This window comes from Oncorhynchus mykiss, chromosome 14, assembly GCF_013265735.2.
Source record: "Oncorhynchus mykiss isolate Arlee chromosome 14, USDA_OmykA_1.1, whole genome shotgun sequence".
Taxonomy (NCBI): domain Eukaryota; kingdom Metazoa; phylum Chordata; class Actinopteri; order Salmoniformes; family Salmonidae; genus Oncorhynchus; species Oncorhynchus mykiss.
Genome location: NC_048578.1, coordinates 18,701,852 through 18,720,011, shown reverse-complemented (window position 1 = coordinate 18,720,011; position 18,160 = coordinate 18,701,852). Strand labels below are relative to the sequence as shown.

The window sequence follows — 18,160 nt, the reverse complement described above, 5'->3', positions numbered from 1 at the left end:
CAGTCCGTCCTGCAGCAAAGCATCCCACAACATGATGCCGCAACCACTGTGCTTCACGGTTGGAATGGTGTTCTTCGGCTTGCAAGCCTCCCCCTTTTTCCTCCAAACATAACGATGGTCATTATGACCAAACAGTTCTATTTTTGTTTCATCAGACCAGAGGACATTTCTCCAAGGAGTACGATCTTTGTCCCCATGTGCAGCTGCAAACCCTAGTCTGGCTTTTTTATGGTGGTTTTGGAGCAGTGGCTTCTTCCTTGCTGAGCGACATGTTTCCTCCAGTATCTTCACAAGGTCCTTTGCTGTTGTTCTGGGATTGATTTGCACTTTTGCACCAAAGTACGTTCATCTCTAGCAGACAGAACACGTCTCCTTCCTGAGCCATGGTATGACAGCTGCGTGGTCCCATGGTGTTTATACTTGCATACTATTGTTTGTACAGATTTACATGGTACCTTCAAGCATTTGGAAATTGCTCCCAAGGATGAACCAGACTTGTGGAGGTCTACAATGTTTTTCTGAGGTCTTGGCGGATTTCTTTTGATTTTCCCTCGATGTCAAGCAAATAGGCACTGAGTTTGAAGGTAGGCCTTGAAATACATCCACAGTTACACCTCCAATTGACTCAAATTATGTCAATTAGCCAATCAGAAGCTTCTAAAGCCATGAAATAATTTTCCTGAATTTGCCAAGCTGTTTAAAGGCACAGTCAACTTAGTGTATGTAAACATCTGACCCACTGGAATTGTGATACAGTGAATTATAAGTGAAATAATCTGTCTGTAAACAATTGTTGGAAAAATGAATTGTGTCATGCACAAAGTAGATGTCCTAACGGACTTGCCAAAGCTATAGTTTGTTAACAAAAAAGTGGTTGAAGAATGAGTTTTAGTGACACCAACCTAAGTGTATGTAAACTTCCGACTTTAACTGTACATGTTAAAGCTGCCTCAAGAGAGTTTGTAATCTCTATCTATCATATACGCACGGTAGCCCAAACTGTAGATGCACTTGAAAAAGCCTTGTGAATGACCCCATCGACTCCTAATGGTCTTGTGGGAGCCATATTTGTGGTCACTCAGACGAATGGTACAGTGGGTACCATTCATAGTAGGCAAAAAGTCACCATCATCAGAACTATTCAACAAAAATACGATTTAACTGATATTTCCTCATTTACATTTATATTGTAACTCCAGGAAAGGCTCCACTCTACATAAGAAAAGTCAATATTTGCATTTGCTGAATATTCATGGCCGTGAATCCTGTGTACAGGAGGGACTGCACACTTTTTCTAAGGTAATGTGTATAATTTTTGGCCAACAACAGAGATGTGTGGTCTTAAACGAGGTGAAACAAATCTAATTGAGATTCATTATCAATACTCTCAGTGATCCACAAAGATCAGTGGTACTTACAATGGAGGGCATGATGAAGGAAGGTCAACACAGTTGACTGAAGGTCAACACAGTATTTGTAGAAGGAGAATTATCTTGAAGGACGGCCCTAGCTCTTGGCCAAAATTCTCCTCTTTAATGCATTCTTTATCTAGGCACCAAGAGTGGATCAGCAGTGGATCAGGACTGGATCAGGATTCAAGCTTTAAAATGAGTTCTTAAGTAGCTCAACTTATCTACACAACTCCGTGGCTGAGAGGGCGAGAATCAAGTTCCCGTAATTCCACAGTGGTTTAGACGAAAGTCTATTCATAAGCATTCCTCAAGAGGAAATATCTCACTTTGCTCTCTCCAAAGTTTGATTAGAATTGCGACGAAGACGGTAGTGCAAGTATCTAATCCTGGGTATCCCAAACTCGGTCATGGGGCCCCCCATGGGTGTACGTTTTGGTTGTTGCCCTACCACTACACAGCTGATTCAGCTAATCAAAGCATGATTATGAGTTTGTTATTTGAATCAGCTGTGTAGAGAAAAAAACAAAACGTGCACCTGGGGGGGGGGACCGAGTTTTGGAACCACTGATATAAGCCATTGTGTTGTGGTGAAATTAAAAATAGGAAGATGTACAAAGACCTTGGGCCTGGAGAGATGAATAATGCTCTTAGGGTTGTAACTCCTAAGAGTTCCCCCTGATTATGCTCCTCACATTATTTGTGATTATTATCAGGGCGCCTGCCGAACATACATTTTTTATTTGATTTATTTTGCCTTTATTTAACCAGGTAGGCCAGTTTACAACTGTGATAGATAAAGATAAAGCAAAGCAGTGCGACACAAACAACACAGAGTTACACATGGGATAAACAAACATACAGTCAATAATACAATAGAAAAAGCTATATACAGTGTGTGCAAATGAGGTAAGATTGGGGAGCAAATAGAGATACTGGGGTGCAAAGGAGCAAAACAATAAATAACAATATGGGTATGAGGTAGTTGGGTGGGCTATTTACAGATGGTGCTTAAAGTTGGTGCTTAAAGTTAGTGAGGGAGATATGAGTCTCCAGCTTCAGTGATTTTTGCAATTCGTTCCAGTCATTGACAGCAGAGAACTGGAAGAAAAGGCGGCCAAAGGGGGAGTTGGCTTTGGGGATGACCAATCAAATATACCTGCTGGAGCGGGTGCTACGAGTGGGTGTTGCTATGGTGACCAGTGAGTTGAGATAAGGACTTAACCTGGAGCCAGTGGGCTTGGCGACAAATATGAAGCGAGGGCCAGCCAACGAGAGCATACAGGTCGCAGTGGTGGGTAGTATATGGGGCAATGGTGACAAAACGGATGGCACTGTGTTAGACTACATCCAATTTGCTGAGTAGAGTGTTGGAGGCTATTTTGTAAATGACATCGCCAAAGTCAAGGATCGGAAAGATTGTCAGTTTTACGAGGGTCTGTTGGTCAGCATGAGTGAAGGAGGCTTTGTTGTGAAATAGGAAGCCGATTTAATTTTGGATTGGAGATGCTTAATGTGAGTCTGGAAGGAGAGTTTACAGTCTAACCAGACACCTAGGTATGTGTAGTTGTCCACATATTCTAAGTCAAAACCATCCAGATTAGTGATGCTACACGTGTGGGCGGGCAGGTGCGGGCAGCGATCGGTTGAAAGGCATGCATTTAGTTTTACTTGCATTTAAGAGCAGTTGGAGGCCACGGAAGGAGTGTTGTATGGCATTGAAGTTCATCTGGAGGTTTGTTAACACAGTGTCCAAAGAAGTGCCAGAAGTATTCAGAATGAACACACCGACACAGACAAAATGTGACATTCAGCATGTTCTTGTGTTCTTTTCACACACTATTACTAGCTGTTCTAATTTGAAAAACAAAACCCCATCCTCAAATTAACTAATTCCACATCATAATATGAACACATTACTGGGACATCTGTTTCTGTCCACTTCACCAGAAAACCAAGGGTCAAAAAGACAAAAATAACAACCGTACCAAAACCCCCCAAGATATCTTATATCAACAGACACACGATGTGGCTAGCTGCCACCAGCAAGACAGCTTAATGTTATGTGAATTAGCGCTGGGAGTTGACAATTAGTCAAGCGTGGTGCGCTGTGACAAATAGGTCCGTTTACTGAGATGCTATGAGAGATGCATTCTAATGCGTACCCTATTCACTGATGAGGCCAAGGAGAGTAATGGGACGGAAAGTTACATCCTTGATGAGTGAACGTGCAGTTGGATGGCACAAACAGCACCTTAACACTCCAACACTGTGCTTCAGTCTAGCACAGGGGACTAATGCTCACTTGCAGCCAATTGATTGGCTGAGCACTCTTGGCTAGGTTTAGCTTCTTGTGGCAACAGCAGTACTTTCCTGTTGAATACTTAGCTAGCTCCCTTGTCACCATTTTTCTGTTCAGGCTTCACTTGTGAGCTACATCGTGAGGAATCCAAAGGCCTGTGTGATGGAGTCATTTATGTGGAAGGGGGACATCAAGGTTTAAAATGTTTTTGAGCGTGCTTTAAATGGTGGCCAAAAGTTTTGCACCTCAAATAGTCACTTATGAAATGTTGAAAATATGTTTATGCAGCCCCAGCAAAGGCAAGACATTGTAACAATGTTGCAATTACTGTGGTGGTGGTCAGGATGAGACGGACTCAACAACACCTTTTCAAAGCATTAGCTTAGGTGCCAACGCAAATTACAAAAACATCATAGCCCACAACCTTGTACAACATCGGGCACTATTGGCAAATGTTGAGCAACAACCTTGTAACAAAGCTCCAATGTCCTCCAATGTAACATTGTGACGATCTATTGGCTGCATTCCTAGCAATGTTGTGTTGTAAGAGAAAAAGCATAAAGTCATTCTCCAATAGGGAGGTATAGACCTATCCAAGTCATTGAGGAGTTGGACAGATGCACCGCACTGATTTAAATTAAGAATTTTAAGTGAAGAATCTAACCCTCATAACAGTAGCAAAGCTTTTATGCATATATGCCTTTTAACCATTCCAAATATTACATGAGGTACCTATATTGAACAGCGTTTTAACTGCTGGGAGTCACTCAGATCAGCGCAAGTCAGTAATAGCCCAGAGGAAAAATATTTTGCTCAGAGTGGTCTTTTCTTCATCTCTGAAGAAATATAGGAGATATCAATGTTGCATGATTTTGTAATCACATATCTGAACTGTTTCTCATAATGAATTCTTGAGACTTTCATGAGACAAATGAGCTTGGTTTGATACTTACATTTGAGAAGTATGACAAATATATGAGATCTTATCATTGTATCCTTATGAGACCATTCATGTCTCATGTATTGCTCCAGAAAAGCCTTTTTGAGATACAGTATTTACAGGAGCCAGCTATATTAGAGCCAGCTCATATATTAGAGCCAGTTCTAACCACATGGAAAAAGTTACCGGGAGAGGTTAGGTTGTTTGTAATATAAAATTGTATTTCTTGTAAAGTAACAAAATTGTGGCATTGTCTAAAATTGGTATGAAATTGAAAGTGCTGTCATTAACCCCATTTCGACTGAGAGCCAAAGTGGAAAGTTCCCTGCAAAATGCCTGGGGGATCTGTTTTAAAAGGGGTCAGTCAGAACATACCAGCTTATAACTGGTACAAACTATACCACCTCCAGACCTAGTAAAACTCCCTATGGAGGCAGCTAAACCCACAGGAAAGGTGTACTCTAATCATTGGGAAGCAAGTACAGGGAGTGAATTTATTAAATTAACGAACATAGAACATAACAAGAAATACGAGTAGCGTACAGACATCAAACATAAACAGAAAGAATAACACCTCGCCAAAGGCAAGAAACAAGGATTTCTTAGCTTTTTTACTGGTGACGTCAGGGCCAAGGGCGGCTGCCGAAGCAACCTGGGATGCCTTAGCTGGCTTGTCAGACTTCCGTGCCTCAGCTGGCTCGATAGGTTCACAAGCATTGGTTGGCTTTTCAGGCTTCCATTACCAAAGCTACCGGGGTTGCCTCAGCTAGCTTCCATGCCTCAGCTGGCTCGACAACTTCTCAAGCTACCAGAGATGCATCAGCTAGCTCCCATGCCTCAGCTGGCTCGACAAGCTCTCAAGCCTCAGTTGGCTCATCAGGCTCCCATGCCTCAGCCGGCTCGTCAGGCTCACATGCCTTGGCCGGTTCAACTTGTTCCCGTGCCTCAGCTGCCTCAGCAGAAGCGACCGGTCCGCTACTGGTCCTCAGGACCGTCCCTCTGGTCGGCGTCCTGCGGCAGGAGCCGCGCATCAGGGTGGGGGAACTGCCACGTCTACTCCTGCTCCTCCTCTCTGGCGCTCGCTGTCGCCATTTTACTCATTATTACGTACACCTGTCACCATCGTTATGTGTACCTGCACCTCATGAGACTCACCTGGACTCCCTCACCTTTCGTTATTGTTTCTGATTGCGTTATTTATTATTGTTTCTGTTTATTGTTTCTGTTTGTATGTTTCATGTCTGTACGCTACTTGTGTTTCTTGTTTTGTTCCATATTTGTTTATTTATTAATTCACTCCCTGTACTTGCTTCCTGATTCTTAGCATGCACGTTACAAACTTACATTATTTATAAGGGTTGTCACAATGCCAAAATATTACCAACAAAACAATGCCAAGTCAAAGAATCAAAACACCATGGCAAAATGTTTTTGTTACTGATATTCGCATCTCGTATCAATATAACACAGAATTTTACCTAGGGCTATTCACAAATGTTATACGCCTGTGGTAGCTACTGTGGTTGTATGAGTGGTGGTTACGGTGTCTGCTGTGGTTGTGTGAGATGTGGCTATTGTGTCTGCTGTGGTTGTGTGAGTGGTGGTTATTGTGCCTGCTGTGGTTGTGTGAGTGGTGGTTACGGTGTCTGCTGTGGTTGTGTGAGTGGTGGTTACGCTGTCTGCTGTGGTTGTGTGAGTGGTGGTTACGGTGTCTGCTGTGGTTGTGTGAGTGGTGGCTATTGTGTCTGCTGTGGTTGTGTCAGTGGTGGTTACGGTGTCTGCTGTGGTTGTGTGAGTCGTGGTTATTGTGTCTGCTGTGGTTGTGTGAGTGGTGGTTATAGTGTCTGCTGTGATAGGGCCTTGAGGAGGTGCATGGAGGTCCGAGTAACGGGGAGCTTTGTATGCCACGACTGAGAAGGTGACAGTAGAGGAGGAGGAGGGCAACATGTCTAGTTGAATAAAATAAAATAAAAATGTCCTGGAGAGGATAGCCACTACTGGTCATCGGCCCAGCGCTCTATCCAACATGTCTGACAGAAACATTGTGACAAAAAGAGGATTTAGATCAAACATTGAATATTGTGATCCTAATAAATAGAAAAACGTTATTTATGTAATAACAACAATGTGGATAATTGCTCAACTCTACCTGAGCGGTTATGCTAGTCTCTCTAGCCTTCCACAATTTTCAAATGTTCTGGCTGAACAGCGTCTGCATGTAATAGCATGAGTTTGTCATAGAAGAACTACGTCACTGCCTAGAGTACGTCACCATCTTATCCGCTTGAATAAAATACTAAATAGCATCTAGCAAGATGGAGATCACAGAGGTTATTTTTAATGAGTGCATTTCGCAAGTGCCTAGTTTACATCAACTACCTTCACTAAAATCACTGCATAGGTTTTTTCTGCAAACTTTGGTTTCGAATCACAACGTTCTGGCATTATCTGCCTCATTATTTGTTGGGAGAGTTGTCTGTATGAAGAGGACCCACCTAAAGGACGCACCACGGAACAAATGTATTTCCCTTTTTGAAGATGCCAAAATAGTCTGTCATTGAAACCAGACCCTAGTGACTTGCCTAGTGTCAGCTTTTCAAGACTTCTGTTATGCCATAACCTCATTAATGTTATTGTTTTTTTTATTAAGACCCCAAAAATGTCGCCCCAACATGGTGCAGGGTGTTTCAATTCTAATTCAAAATAACTTTCATTTCCTGGGAGGGAACGTCATGTGTGGTGACATGACAGACGACCTGGCAACAGCGTAGCCCGAGTCCTGTGAGTACGGAGTCCCGGAGCAAGGTTTGTAGGGTGTTCCTCCTCCGAAGGAGGAAGCAGAAGAGCCTAGGGTGTGTCTAGACGCTGTTCACTGAAGCTTGTGTCTACCGACAGAGCACGGGGTGGTGTTCCTGGGGTGACTGCCAGCATCCCTGCAGTCAAGCCAGCTATCTCAGAAGACAGCCTCTGACTGATATCTGAAGACTGCACAGAAACAATGAGAGGGGAGAAGATTTGATACATTTCACAAAAGCAGGCAATGAGAGTCTGAAGCATGAGGGACCATAAAGGTAAATTGTGACTACATATGAAAATGGAAGTTGGATGGTTGTGATGAGCCTCGGTGAGTGTACCGTGTCGGGTTGTTTGGGAGCTGGGGGATGAACCTACTCGGTCAGGGCCTCCTGTAGGCACAGCCTGGGGTGTGTAGGAGCTACTCATCAGGTCGTAATATTTAGACCTCTGCTGGCCTGCAGATACACACATAAACATGTGCACAAACATTCCCGATCACGCTGGAGGAGAGGGCTGCCGTCTTATCGGCTCTCAACCAATCATGCTATTTTATTTGTTTTTTCGAGTTGTTCGTAACTTGTTTTGTACATAATGTTGCTGCTACTGTCTCTTATGACTGAAAAGAGATTCTGAAGATCAGAACAGCGATTGCTCCCTGCTCCCTGATTGCTCCCTGCTCCCTGGAAGAAGAGTTCTTCTTCAATGAGTCGAACGTGAGGGATATACTACGACAGAAATCCGACCAGGCCCAGATTCCTGTGATTGGCTGGAGATGGAAACTGAGATATAATGGAAAAGATCCGGGTGCCTTGTGAGGATCAGGCGTGATGAGTGGCTAATCTGGCCTTGCCTTCCGTCTTGCGATTGTTCAATCGCTAGAAAATAAATGCGAAGAGCTGAAAGAATATGGCACCACAACAAACTTGCCAAGAGAGGGCCGCCCACCAAAACTCACAGACCAGGCGAGGAGGGCATTAATCAGAGAGACAACAAAGAGACCAAAGATAAATCAAATCAAATCAAATGTATTTATAAAGCCCTTCTTACATCAGCTGGTATCTCAAAGTGCTGAACAGAAACCCAGCCTAAAACCCCAAACAGCAAGCAATGCCGGTGTAGAAGCACGGTGGCTAGGAAAAACCCCCTAGAAAGGCCAGAACCTAGGAAGAAACCAAGAGAGGAACCAGGCTATGAGGGGTGGCCAGTTCTCTTCTGGCTGTGCCGATTGGAGATTATAACAGAACATGGACAAGATGTTCAGATGTTCGTAGATGACCAGCCGGGTCAAATAATAATAATCACAGTAGTTGTCAAGAGTGCAACAGGTCAGCACCTCAGGAGTAAATGTCAATTGGCTTTTCATAGCCGATCATTCAGAGTATCTCTATCACTCCTGCTGTCTCTAGAGAGTTGAAAACAGCAGGTCAGGGACAGGTAGCACGTACGGTGAACAGGGCAGGGTTCCATAGCCGCAGACAGAACAGTTGAACCTGGAGTTGAAACTGGAGCAGCAGCACGGGGGGGGAATAGTTATGCAAGTTTTCAGTTTTGTTGTCTTATTTCTTGTTTGTTTCACAATAAAAAATATTTTGCATCTTCAAAGTGGTAGGCATGTTGTGTAAATTAAATGATACCAACCCCCCAAAAACCTATTTTAATTCCAGGTTGTAAGCCAACAAAATAGGAAAAATGCCAAGGGGGTGAATGCTTTCACAAGCCACTGTAAACTCTCCATCGGCAGGACAGAACAGCATTCTCTGGTAAGACACGGGGCTGCGGCCTATCCATTTATGTGAACAAACGCTGGTGCACTATACCTAAGGAAGTCTAACAGTTTTGCCGAAAGAGTTTTCATCTGTATTTTTCGTAGCTGTCTACATACCACCACAGACCAATGCTGGCACTAAAACTGCACTCAATGAGCTGAATACCGCCATAAGCAAACAGGAAAACGCTCATCCAGAGGCTGCGCTCCTATTGGCCAGGGACTTTAATGCAGGGAAACTTAAATCCGTTTTCTGGAACGCTGCTGCTACTCTCTGTTATTATCTATGCATAGTCACTTTAATAACTCTACCAACATACATATATTTACACCATTGCCCCGGCACATTGACATTGACTCTGTACCGGTACCCCCTGTATATAGCCCCTCTATTGTTGTTTACTGCTGCTCTTTAATTATTTGTTATTCTTATCTCTTACTTTTATTTTTTGGTATTTTCTTAATACTGCATTGTTGTTTACAATTTTATTTGAATTGATTACACAAGGTTGTCATATCTTTCAAAAAATACCCTTGCAACGATTTTGAGCACAATCATTTTTTTTTATGTCTCCATAAAATACCTCTGTGCTTCAATATTAATAATGTGTAAAAAAAGGCTGTCTGCTCCTCTCTACCTACTTTTCCTTCGTTTCCCTTAGTCCCGTTAGTTTGGCTGCTCATGTACAGTATTGTACATGTTTATCTAAGGAACTAGCCTATACATGTTGGGACTGGCAGTTGTTAAAGGGATACTTCAGGATTTTCCTCAGAGTCAGAATACTCTGTGGACACTATTTTTTATTGCTGTTTTGTTGCTAACTAGAGTTAGCGCAATTGTTAACTATTGTTAGAAAAATGCATAGAAGTCTATGGTAACTATTAGCATGCAGACAAATATGAGCTTGTATGTGTTGTTCCTCCTGATCAAATCTGAAAAAAAATTAGTCTCATTTTGGTGTTAAAGAGAGCCAGTTTGTGTCTAGGAGAAACATAGGGGAAAAAGAGATCTCTTCTTGTATTTTGCTTTCCTATGTGAATGCGAGACCACTGACACTGCCTGTAGCATACAGTTTTGTGTAATCTAACCAATTATCTCTTGATCATACAGCATTTAAACATAGAAATTCACTATAATTGTCCAATTATTTCCATTTAGTCCATAAACACAAACAACAGATGTATAATACTACAGGTAAACCCATGCTCAACAGGAATTCATTCATATGCATCTTAAACAGTATCTACAGTGGGCTAGGCTATTTTTCCATCTTCCCTAACACTCTCTTCCATATTGTAAAACTCCATATTGTACACACTTGTTTTGTTATATTCATTTAAAGTTCCATGGTAGACAACACAATGGATTGCACTTTGCAATAGTTTCACTGAGGAAACCGTCCATTGTGTTAAGAGAGATGCTAAATCAGTTCAAACCCTTGAACAACGCTCTTCAACTGAATTGCCTCTGTTAAATAGCTGGCAGTTAAAAGATACTTGTGAGATGGAAGCTATCTACTGTACTTAGTTTACCCTTATAGTCATATGCTCTGCAGTACAGCGGCACAAGAACACATTTGACAATCTTCTTATCATTTCTGAGCAGGCGGTCCTTTCTTGGGTGTGAAGTCTTTCTCAATAGAAAAATGCCACAAATGGTTAATGTTGACACTGGCGAGACCTCATCAGGCATCAGGTTTTCATGTTGACAGTGGCGAGACCTCATCAGGCATCAGGTTTTCATGTTGACAGTGGCGAGACCTCATCAGGCATCAGGTTTTCATGTTGACAGTGTGGAGGAATGAATTCCAACTGTTAGGGATTGAGAGATAGCAGGTTAAATGACACGGGCCTGCCACCGTGAATATATTGCTGTTTGTTTTCCATGACAACAGGTAGGCTAGTAAAAATACATAGTTTCTCCTGCTATCGTTAATGCTAATGCTTTTTCTCGAGTGCAGACGCTTTGCTGGTTTCTACATATGTCGCTTCTCCATGGACTGTGGTAACACAATATGTTACTGGTGTAACTTTCAAGGAACTAATCCAAGTGGGGTGACGGGTAGCGAGCGAGTTGTGTTGTGCGTCATGTCATGTAGGCTTTTTGCATTGTTTAGTGTGCTGTTTATTCAGACTTGCATCCTTTTGTTCTTGCACGTGGGTCTTCTGGGGCATCTTAACTCACGGTGGTGAGATGAGCTGAGATGAGAGCTTCCAAACGGTTGTTTACTACACTCCCCAAGGACTCAGAGCCGCTGTTATTTGAAACCTCAGATGGGCCGGGACTTGCATCCTGGGTTTTTGAAAAAAATTAAGATGGCAATTGGAAAGAAAGACGCATTGTAAATCTGATGGCTAGTGCTGTAAATAGCATACTTTGGGGGCATGCTTATGAATGTGAATGAGAGCGGTTCAGTTAGATTCAGCTTTGTGATGTGTTTGAAGGCTTCAGAATCAGAAATGCATTACAAAGAGAGTACGTTAGCCCAAACCTAAGAGGTAAATGTTTCTGGTAGACACAAGGCACTTGATATTTATACATCATATTGATTTCTCAGAGCATGATGCGAGGAGTTGTGCACAGGCACAGTATTGAGATTTCCATCCTAAATGCTCTTGTCTTTGAACCCCTGCAATGTCATTCTGGTCATGTCTGCTGAGTCCAGAATTAAACATGATCTGCATCTCATTATGAATGCATAGCAGGACGTTGCCCTTCAAGTGATGTACACTGGGGTCAACATATGTTGGGACCTTCAGATTAAACACAGGGCTAAATAAATCTAGTACCAACTGTATCCCAGTGAGAATTACTTCCTTTTCCCTTGTTCAGCATCTTGTTTACTTGACATCTTGCTGTTTCCTTCAAATCAAGGCAATTCCCCATACTGAAATTGCTCTGTGAGCTGTGAAGTTTGTACATAAACTATCCATTCAACTATGCAAATGTATCTGTCTATCTGTCGTTCTGACAATCATCCTCAATGCTATACAATACAGTTATGAATAATTAATGAAAAATGTCAAAGTGAAAGTTCCAAATATTTTATATACAGTACCAGTCAAATGTTTGGACACACCTTCTCATTCAAGGGTTTTTCTTTATTTAGACTATTTTCTACATTGTAGAATAATAGTGAAGACATCAGAACTATGAAATAACACATATGGAATCATGTTGTAACCAACAAAAAAAAAGTGTTATTTCATAGTTTTGATATCTTCACTATTATTCTACAATGTAGAACATAGTAAAATAAAGAAAGAGTATGTGTTCTAAAACTTTTGACCGGTAGAGTGTGTGTGTATATATATATATATATATATATATATATATATTTATATATACACACTGGGTTTTTTTTCATTTGGAAAAGCCAAATACAATTAGAAATGCGGTAACTCTAACCATCGCCCCAAATCATATAGTCCCTCCCTCTGCCCCCCTCTGCATGCCTTTCCTTTTGAAACGTTGAGTCATCAATAAACTAATCATTGCATGGAATTAGTCATTTGTCTTTGATGTCACTGGATCACCCAGAGATTGGGCGTGCATGCCAATTAACAACTCCCTCTGCCCTTCTCTGACCCTGTCTGTGGCGTTTGGTCACCTCGCTGTGCAACACAAAACCCATTGAATAATCATTATGCCACCGCACCAAGGGAGATTAATAAACCCCAGCAAACCAAAGCCATTGATTGGCTCAAATGTACACACTTGTATTGTTTAATCCTCCCTGACAGATTGGGGCTAATACACCCATGGGGAGTCGCTACCACTGTGACGAAGCCTCTTTACCAGTCAAGTCGTTTGTTTGTTTGTTACTGTATTCAGGTTCCCTGCCAACGGTTTGCCTCGCTGACCAATGACAGTAGATGGTTTTTATTTCCCTCTATAGTGGGTTAGAACACCATGTGCACCTCGTGCTGCAGATAAATTGGCCATTGTAAAGAAGACATCTGAGGCCCTGAGGCATCGTACCATCGTGATGCACCACTCAATATTTAGTGGTCAATAGGAAAGCTGTGGAGAGCTCAGATGATTACAGAGAACAGTAATGCATCCCCTTGTTTGTACTTTGGTCCTAATGTATATTTAAGCAATAAGGCCCGGGGGTGTGTGATATATGTCCAATATACCATGGCTAAGGGCTGTTCTTATGCACGATGCAACGCGGAATGCCTAGATACAGCCCTTAGCTATGGTGTATTGGCCATTTACCAAAAACCCCAGAGGTGCCTTATTGCTATTCTAAACTGGTTACCAATGTAATTAGAACAGTAAAAATATATGTTTGTCATACCCATTGTGTGCAGCTGATATGCCACGGCTTCCAGCCAATCAGCATTCAGGTCTCGGACCACCCAGTTTATAATGTATATTATATAGCTCACTGCGGCTGTGGATTGATAGTCAGACAAATGGTAGAATTTTTAAATTGGTGGGGTTTGTACACAGTACGACACAGTACAACAGCGCTCAAACTTGAGTCAACGTTGCACATTTTTCTTGTTACTTTATGTGCAATGTTTTTACCCTATTCAGACGTGGTGGAATGGTGCCCAGATGATCATGGCAATATACAACCCCAAAACAACATCATTAGAGCTCCAGCAGATAAATGATGCTTACTGGGTGAATGTTCCCAGTTCAGTATATTGTTTCAGTGAACATCATTATTGGGATTGTTTTTCCAGCATTGGTGGCCATGTTCTTTTCCCCCTTGAGGGCGATTCCAAAGGGCAATGGAACTGGTAGATAGGAGATCCAAGAGAGAGCAACCTGCCATTACAGAGCCAATACATTTGATACGGTTCAGAGGTTATTGATAGTTACTATAAGTGAACTCCAAAAGCTTTTAAAACTCTGATTATCATCCTCGTACTCTTCCAGTTTCTGATTTGAAGGTTTCTAAGCTCTTGTAAAACCTAGAGCTACTTTAGGCCTTTTAAAGTCAAACTGTCATACTATTACTCGTCTATTGTTCTTTTTTCTGGTATGAACATGTCTTTACTTTGGTTTTCCTTGCAGGGTTTTTGGGCCATAACAATGGCTTCCAGAGTCCTTGTGTGCACAAGTACTGTGGCCTGGGGCGTCACTGTGTGGTCAACCATGAGAGCAGTCAAGGGGAGTGCATCTGTCTGGACCGCTGTAAACCACACTACAAGGAGGTGTGTGGCTCGGACGGCAAGCTGTACCAAAACCACTGTGAGCTCCACCGGGCCTCCTGTTTGGGTGCACAGAGGATAACCATCATGCACAGCGAGGAATGCTTCTACAAAGGTAAGAATTACAACTCATAGCTTCATAAAATGGCTCTCATGGAACTTTATGCAGAAGCAAAGTAAAGATGTAGGATCTTAATTTGACCTATATTGTCACAGCAAAATAATCCTACAACAACAAGATGTTAAGGTTTGTTAGCTGGCCGAAAGTAGGCTACATAAAAAGTGCATTACGGTTAATAAAACCGTATGTTAGTGTGGGTTTTCAGTGAATTCATGTACATTCTCAGCAACAAAAGAGTGATCAAAATAAGATGCTACACTTGTAGTTGCAGGAGATGAGTTTTATCTTCTTTATGCTCTAGATTAGAGCTTTGGAGAAGCCACCAGAGATCCTGCCTCATTGCAGTTCTCGGAAAATCCTGTCTTGCACAGAATGTTTGTTTGTTGTTAGAAGTAAGGTTTTCGTACAGTCACGGAGCCATCTCTCACCTTATGAACCTGATACAACATAATGTAGCTACTTCTTGTATCTCTATTAGTTTCTCAGTTGATGCAAAGCATTGCTTGTTTATATAATGTGTAGGTGGTAATACTGTGCACACCAATGCTCAGATTTCCCTAGAGACTTTAAGATGCTCTGGAACATTGATTGTGCAAAGACACCATGTACTTTCCGTACATGGTAAGTAGTTGGCTTATCGCTTTTAGAGCGCTGTAGGTGGTGTAGACCATGGGGTAGGTCCCAATAATTTCACCTTTTTCCTGAAGTGTGCACTTGTTCACTACTTCCAACAAATCTGAAAACATTTTCACCACAGAAGGTTGGTGGCACCTTTATTGGGGAGGAAGGTCTCATGGTAATGGCTGGAGAAGATTAAGTGGAATGGTATCAAATACATCAAACACATGGTTTCCATGTGTATGATGCCATTCCATTTGCTCCGTTCCAGCCATTATTATGAGCCGTCCTCCCCTCAGCAGCCTCCACTGTTTTCCACCATATTTATTTTACCAGGCATTTCCTTTAGAATGAGTGAAGGGAAGTAAACAAGGTCACGCTTTGGAAAGAAAGAGAGATCACTGGGACACACCAGGGGCATGAGAGAAAGGTCAAAGCTATGTCATATAATAATATTCATGAGAGAAACATTAGATTGCCTTTCATTTTGCAGGATACACAATTACATGGTTTCTGTGCAAGTGAACTGCTGCAAGCCAATTGTCACACTAATAATCGTCTGTAACAGTTTTGCTTCCGTCCCTACAATCACCCCCTTTTTTCCAAATTGTATTTCTCACATGCTTCGTAGACAACAGGTGTAGACTAACAGTGAAATGCTTAGTTACGGGTCCTTTTCCAACAATGCAGAGAGAAAGATAAGCTAGAAATAAATGGTAACTTGTCACCTGGTGTCATAACATAATATAATCATAATATGTCATAACAGCTGACATAACTTGTCATAACACTGTCATGACCCATATATTTACACCTGTTGTGGCATAAAATTATTTTTTTATGGCTGGTTATAACAACTACATAAGAGTGTCAAAACCCACATTTCTAAAAAATTAAAAACAATTCCTGCCAAGAAGTTTCCTTTTGTTTGAAAGGTTGTTTCTTTGTTGTTGTTGTAGTCAATTCTTTATAGTCAAGTTTTTTTAATCACATTTTAAATACCTTGTAGAAAATACACTTTATGGTGCTGTCATGAAGCATTATCTCCATCCTGTGTCACTTTACTTAGAGTAAGAAAATACACTGTATGACACTGTCTGGAAGCATAATGACCATCATAATCATATAAGTCAGATAGGCCTATCACGTACAAGCTCTTACATCAGTCATCAGTCAAAAAGAGGGTGCCTTGTTCTGCTCCTGAAATCTGTCCCTGCATTAATTCCAGTCATCAGCAACAGAGCATTAGGGTAGGTGCATGTCTGACATCCATGTGCGCGCAATTACATCATTGTGTGCACAATTACAATGATAATTCAATATGGTCAAGAAAAAAAAATATGTGTAACATAAAAATATTGTTGACAAGTAGGCTATGGTGTAATTTAATGTTTATGAATTCGAAGGACCAATAAAAAGGGATCGAAAAAACAGGTGCTGGATTTTAGGTCATTATTAACCACCACAGTGTGGTTCAGAACACAAGGAAGCAGTAGTGCCACTTCAAGGATTTAATGAAGATCCACACACACACATACAACACCACTCTCTCTAATACTAATTGTTATTATTTAGCTGCATGCACAATAACATCAGAAAAGCAATTTATACTGAGGAGGTAAAATAAGCAGGAGAGAAAAACAGGTTGATCATCAGAATAGAAGCTACAGACTGCCTGGGGCCTTGCCTGGTAGGCTATTACCCTAAGGCTGCCTATTCCTATAGGAAAACCAAAGAAAGTTGGGGTCTTGGAAAGGAGATGAGCTGGCCGTTTTTACAGCCGCCCCCAAATGTGTTGTACATATTTTCTTCAACAGACAAGCCAGCTAAGTGTCAATAGCTTCTTGAGGAAAGGCAGGCAGCTTGATGAGTCGAACAACAGGTTCTGTCCTTGACTTGGATCTCTGCTGTCCTCACTTTCCCATCTACTCCAGGGATAACTGACTTGACAGTTCCAGTTCGGAGATGGTCTACACACCAAGGGTGGTTTGCAGGGCAATCTTGATGGATCTGACCTCTCTCTCCCAGCATCCTCCAAAGTGTTGTGCACTTGGTGGGTTGAAGGTGAAGTGAATCTTCTGACTGGCTAACTGTTCCTGGAGCTGTGGGTGGAGAGACATGAAGGCCTCCTGTAGCTCTCGCTTCCCTCCCTTGAAATTTGTTCCGCGATCGGACAGGGTCTCAAAGGGCTTTCCTCTTCGAGCGATAAAGTGTCTCAACGCCATTAGGAACAAACTGGAATCCATATTCGTCTGTAGATCCACATGTACAGCCCGGGTGGTCATGCACTTAAAGATGATGCCATCTCTTTTAATTTCTTCGGCCAATCTTGATGATATATGGTCCAAAGCAATCCAATGTGGGCTTGTGGAGCCGCAGTCAGGCTGGAGGCAAGTCAGCCATCCTAGACACATCTGGCTGGCCTCGCCACTTCCTGCATTCAGTGCAGCCAAGCTGAAAACGACGAATGGCTGCTCTCCCTCTCAGAATCCAGAACCTTCAATGTAGCTCAGCAAACACCTTCTCTGGGCCCAGGTGCCTCAGATGCTCATCATATTCCCTGATCAGCAACCTGGTGAGCGAATGACCTGGATCCAGAACCACTGGGTGAAGAACGTCAGGGCCCAGCTGTGAAGGCAACCTCCAACACAAGTCAGTCCGGTGTTGTTGTCATACTCTGGGGCCAGCATCACCAGACGGCTGATCGGAGGGATTGGCTTGCCTGTCTCTAGTAGGGAGAGGTCTTCTGGGAAGCTCTCAGACTGAGCATGTCTGAATACATTGAGTTCTACTTGCTTGAAATCGTCGGCTGGAGAACAGTTGGCACTACTGGCCGCCCCATGTAGCAACTGCACTGTGGCTCCCACCAGCTCCTGGAAAATGTTGAACTGAGCAACATCAGGGAGAGACGACTTGGTGTCCGCTGACAGGAGTCCACAGAAGGTAGGCTGCCACAGCTCCTCTGCTTCGTCGAGAGGTACTTGGTCTGGTCTTCTCTGCCAGGATGACTGGGCCTGCCACAGGAATGGTGGACCTTGAC

General features: G+C 42.4%; 1 protein-coding gene across 5 annotated transcripts in view; it reads left to right on the top strand.

The window, feature by feature from the left end:
- The window catches only part of LOC110488940 (follistatin-related protein 5), a 189,988-nt gene that overhangs the window by 54,356 nt on the left and 117,472 nt on the right, over positions 1 to 18,160 (top strand). For all 5 annotated transcript variants that reach the window (XM_036943078.1, XM_036943077.1, XM_036943079.1 and 2 more), the window contains exon 4: positions 14,245 to 14,496. In XM_036943078.1, the coding sequence (XP_036798973.1) occupies positions 14,245 to 14,496 (252 nt within the window). The remainder of the gene's footprint in view (positions 1 to 14,244; positions 14,497 to 18,160) is intronic.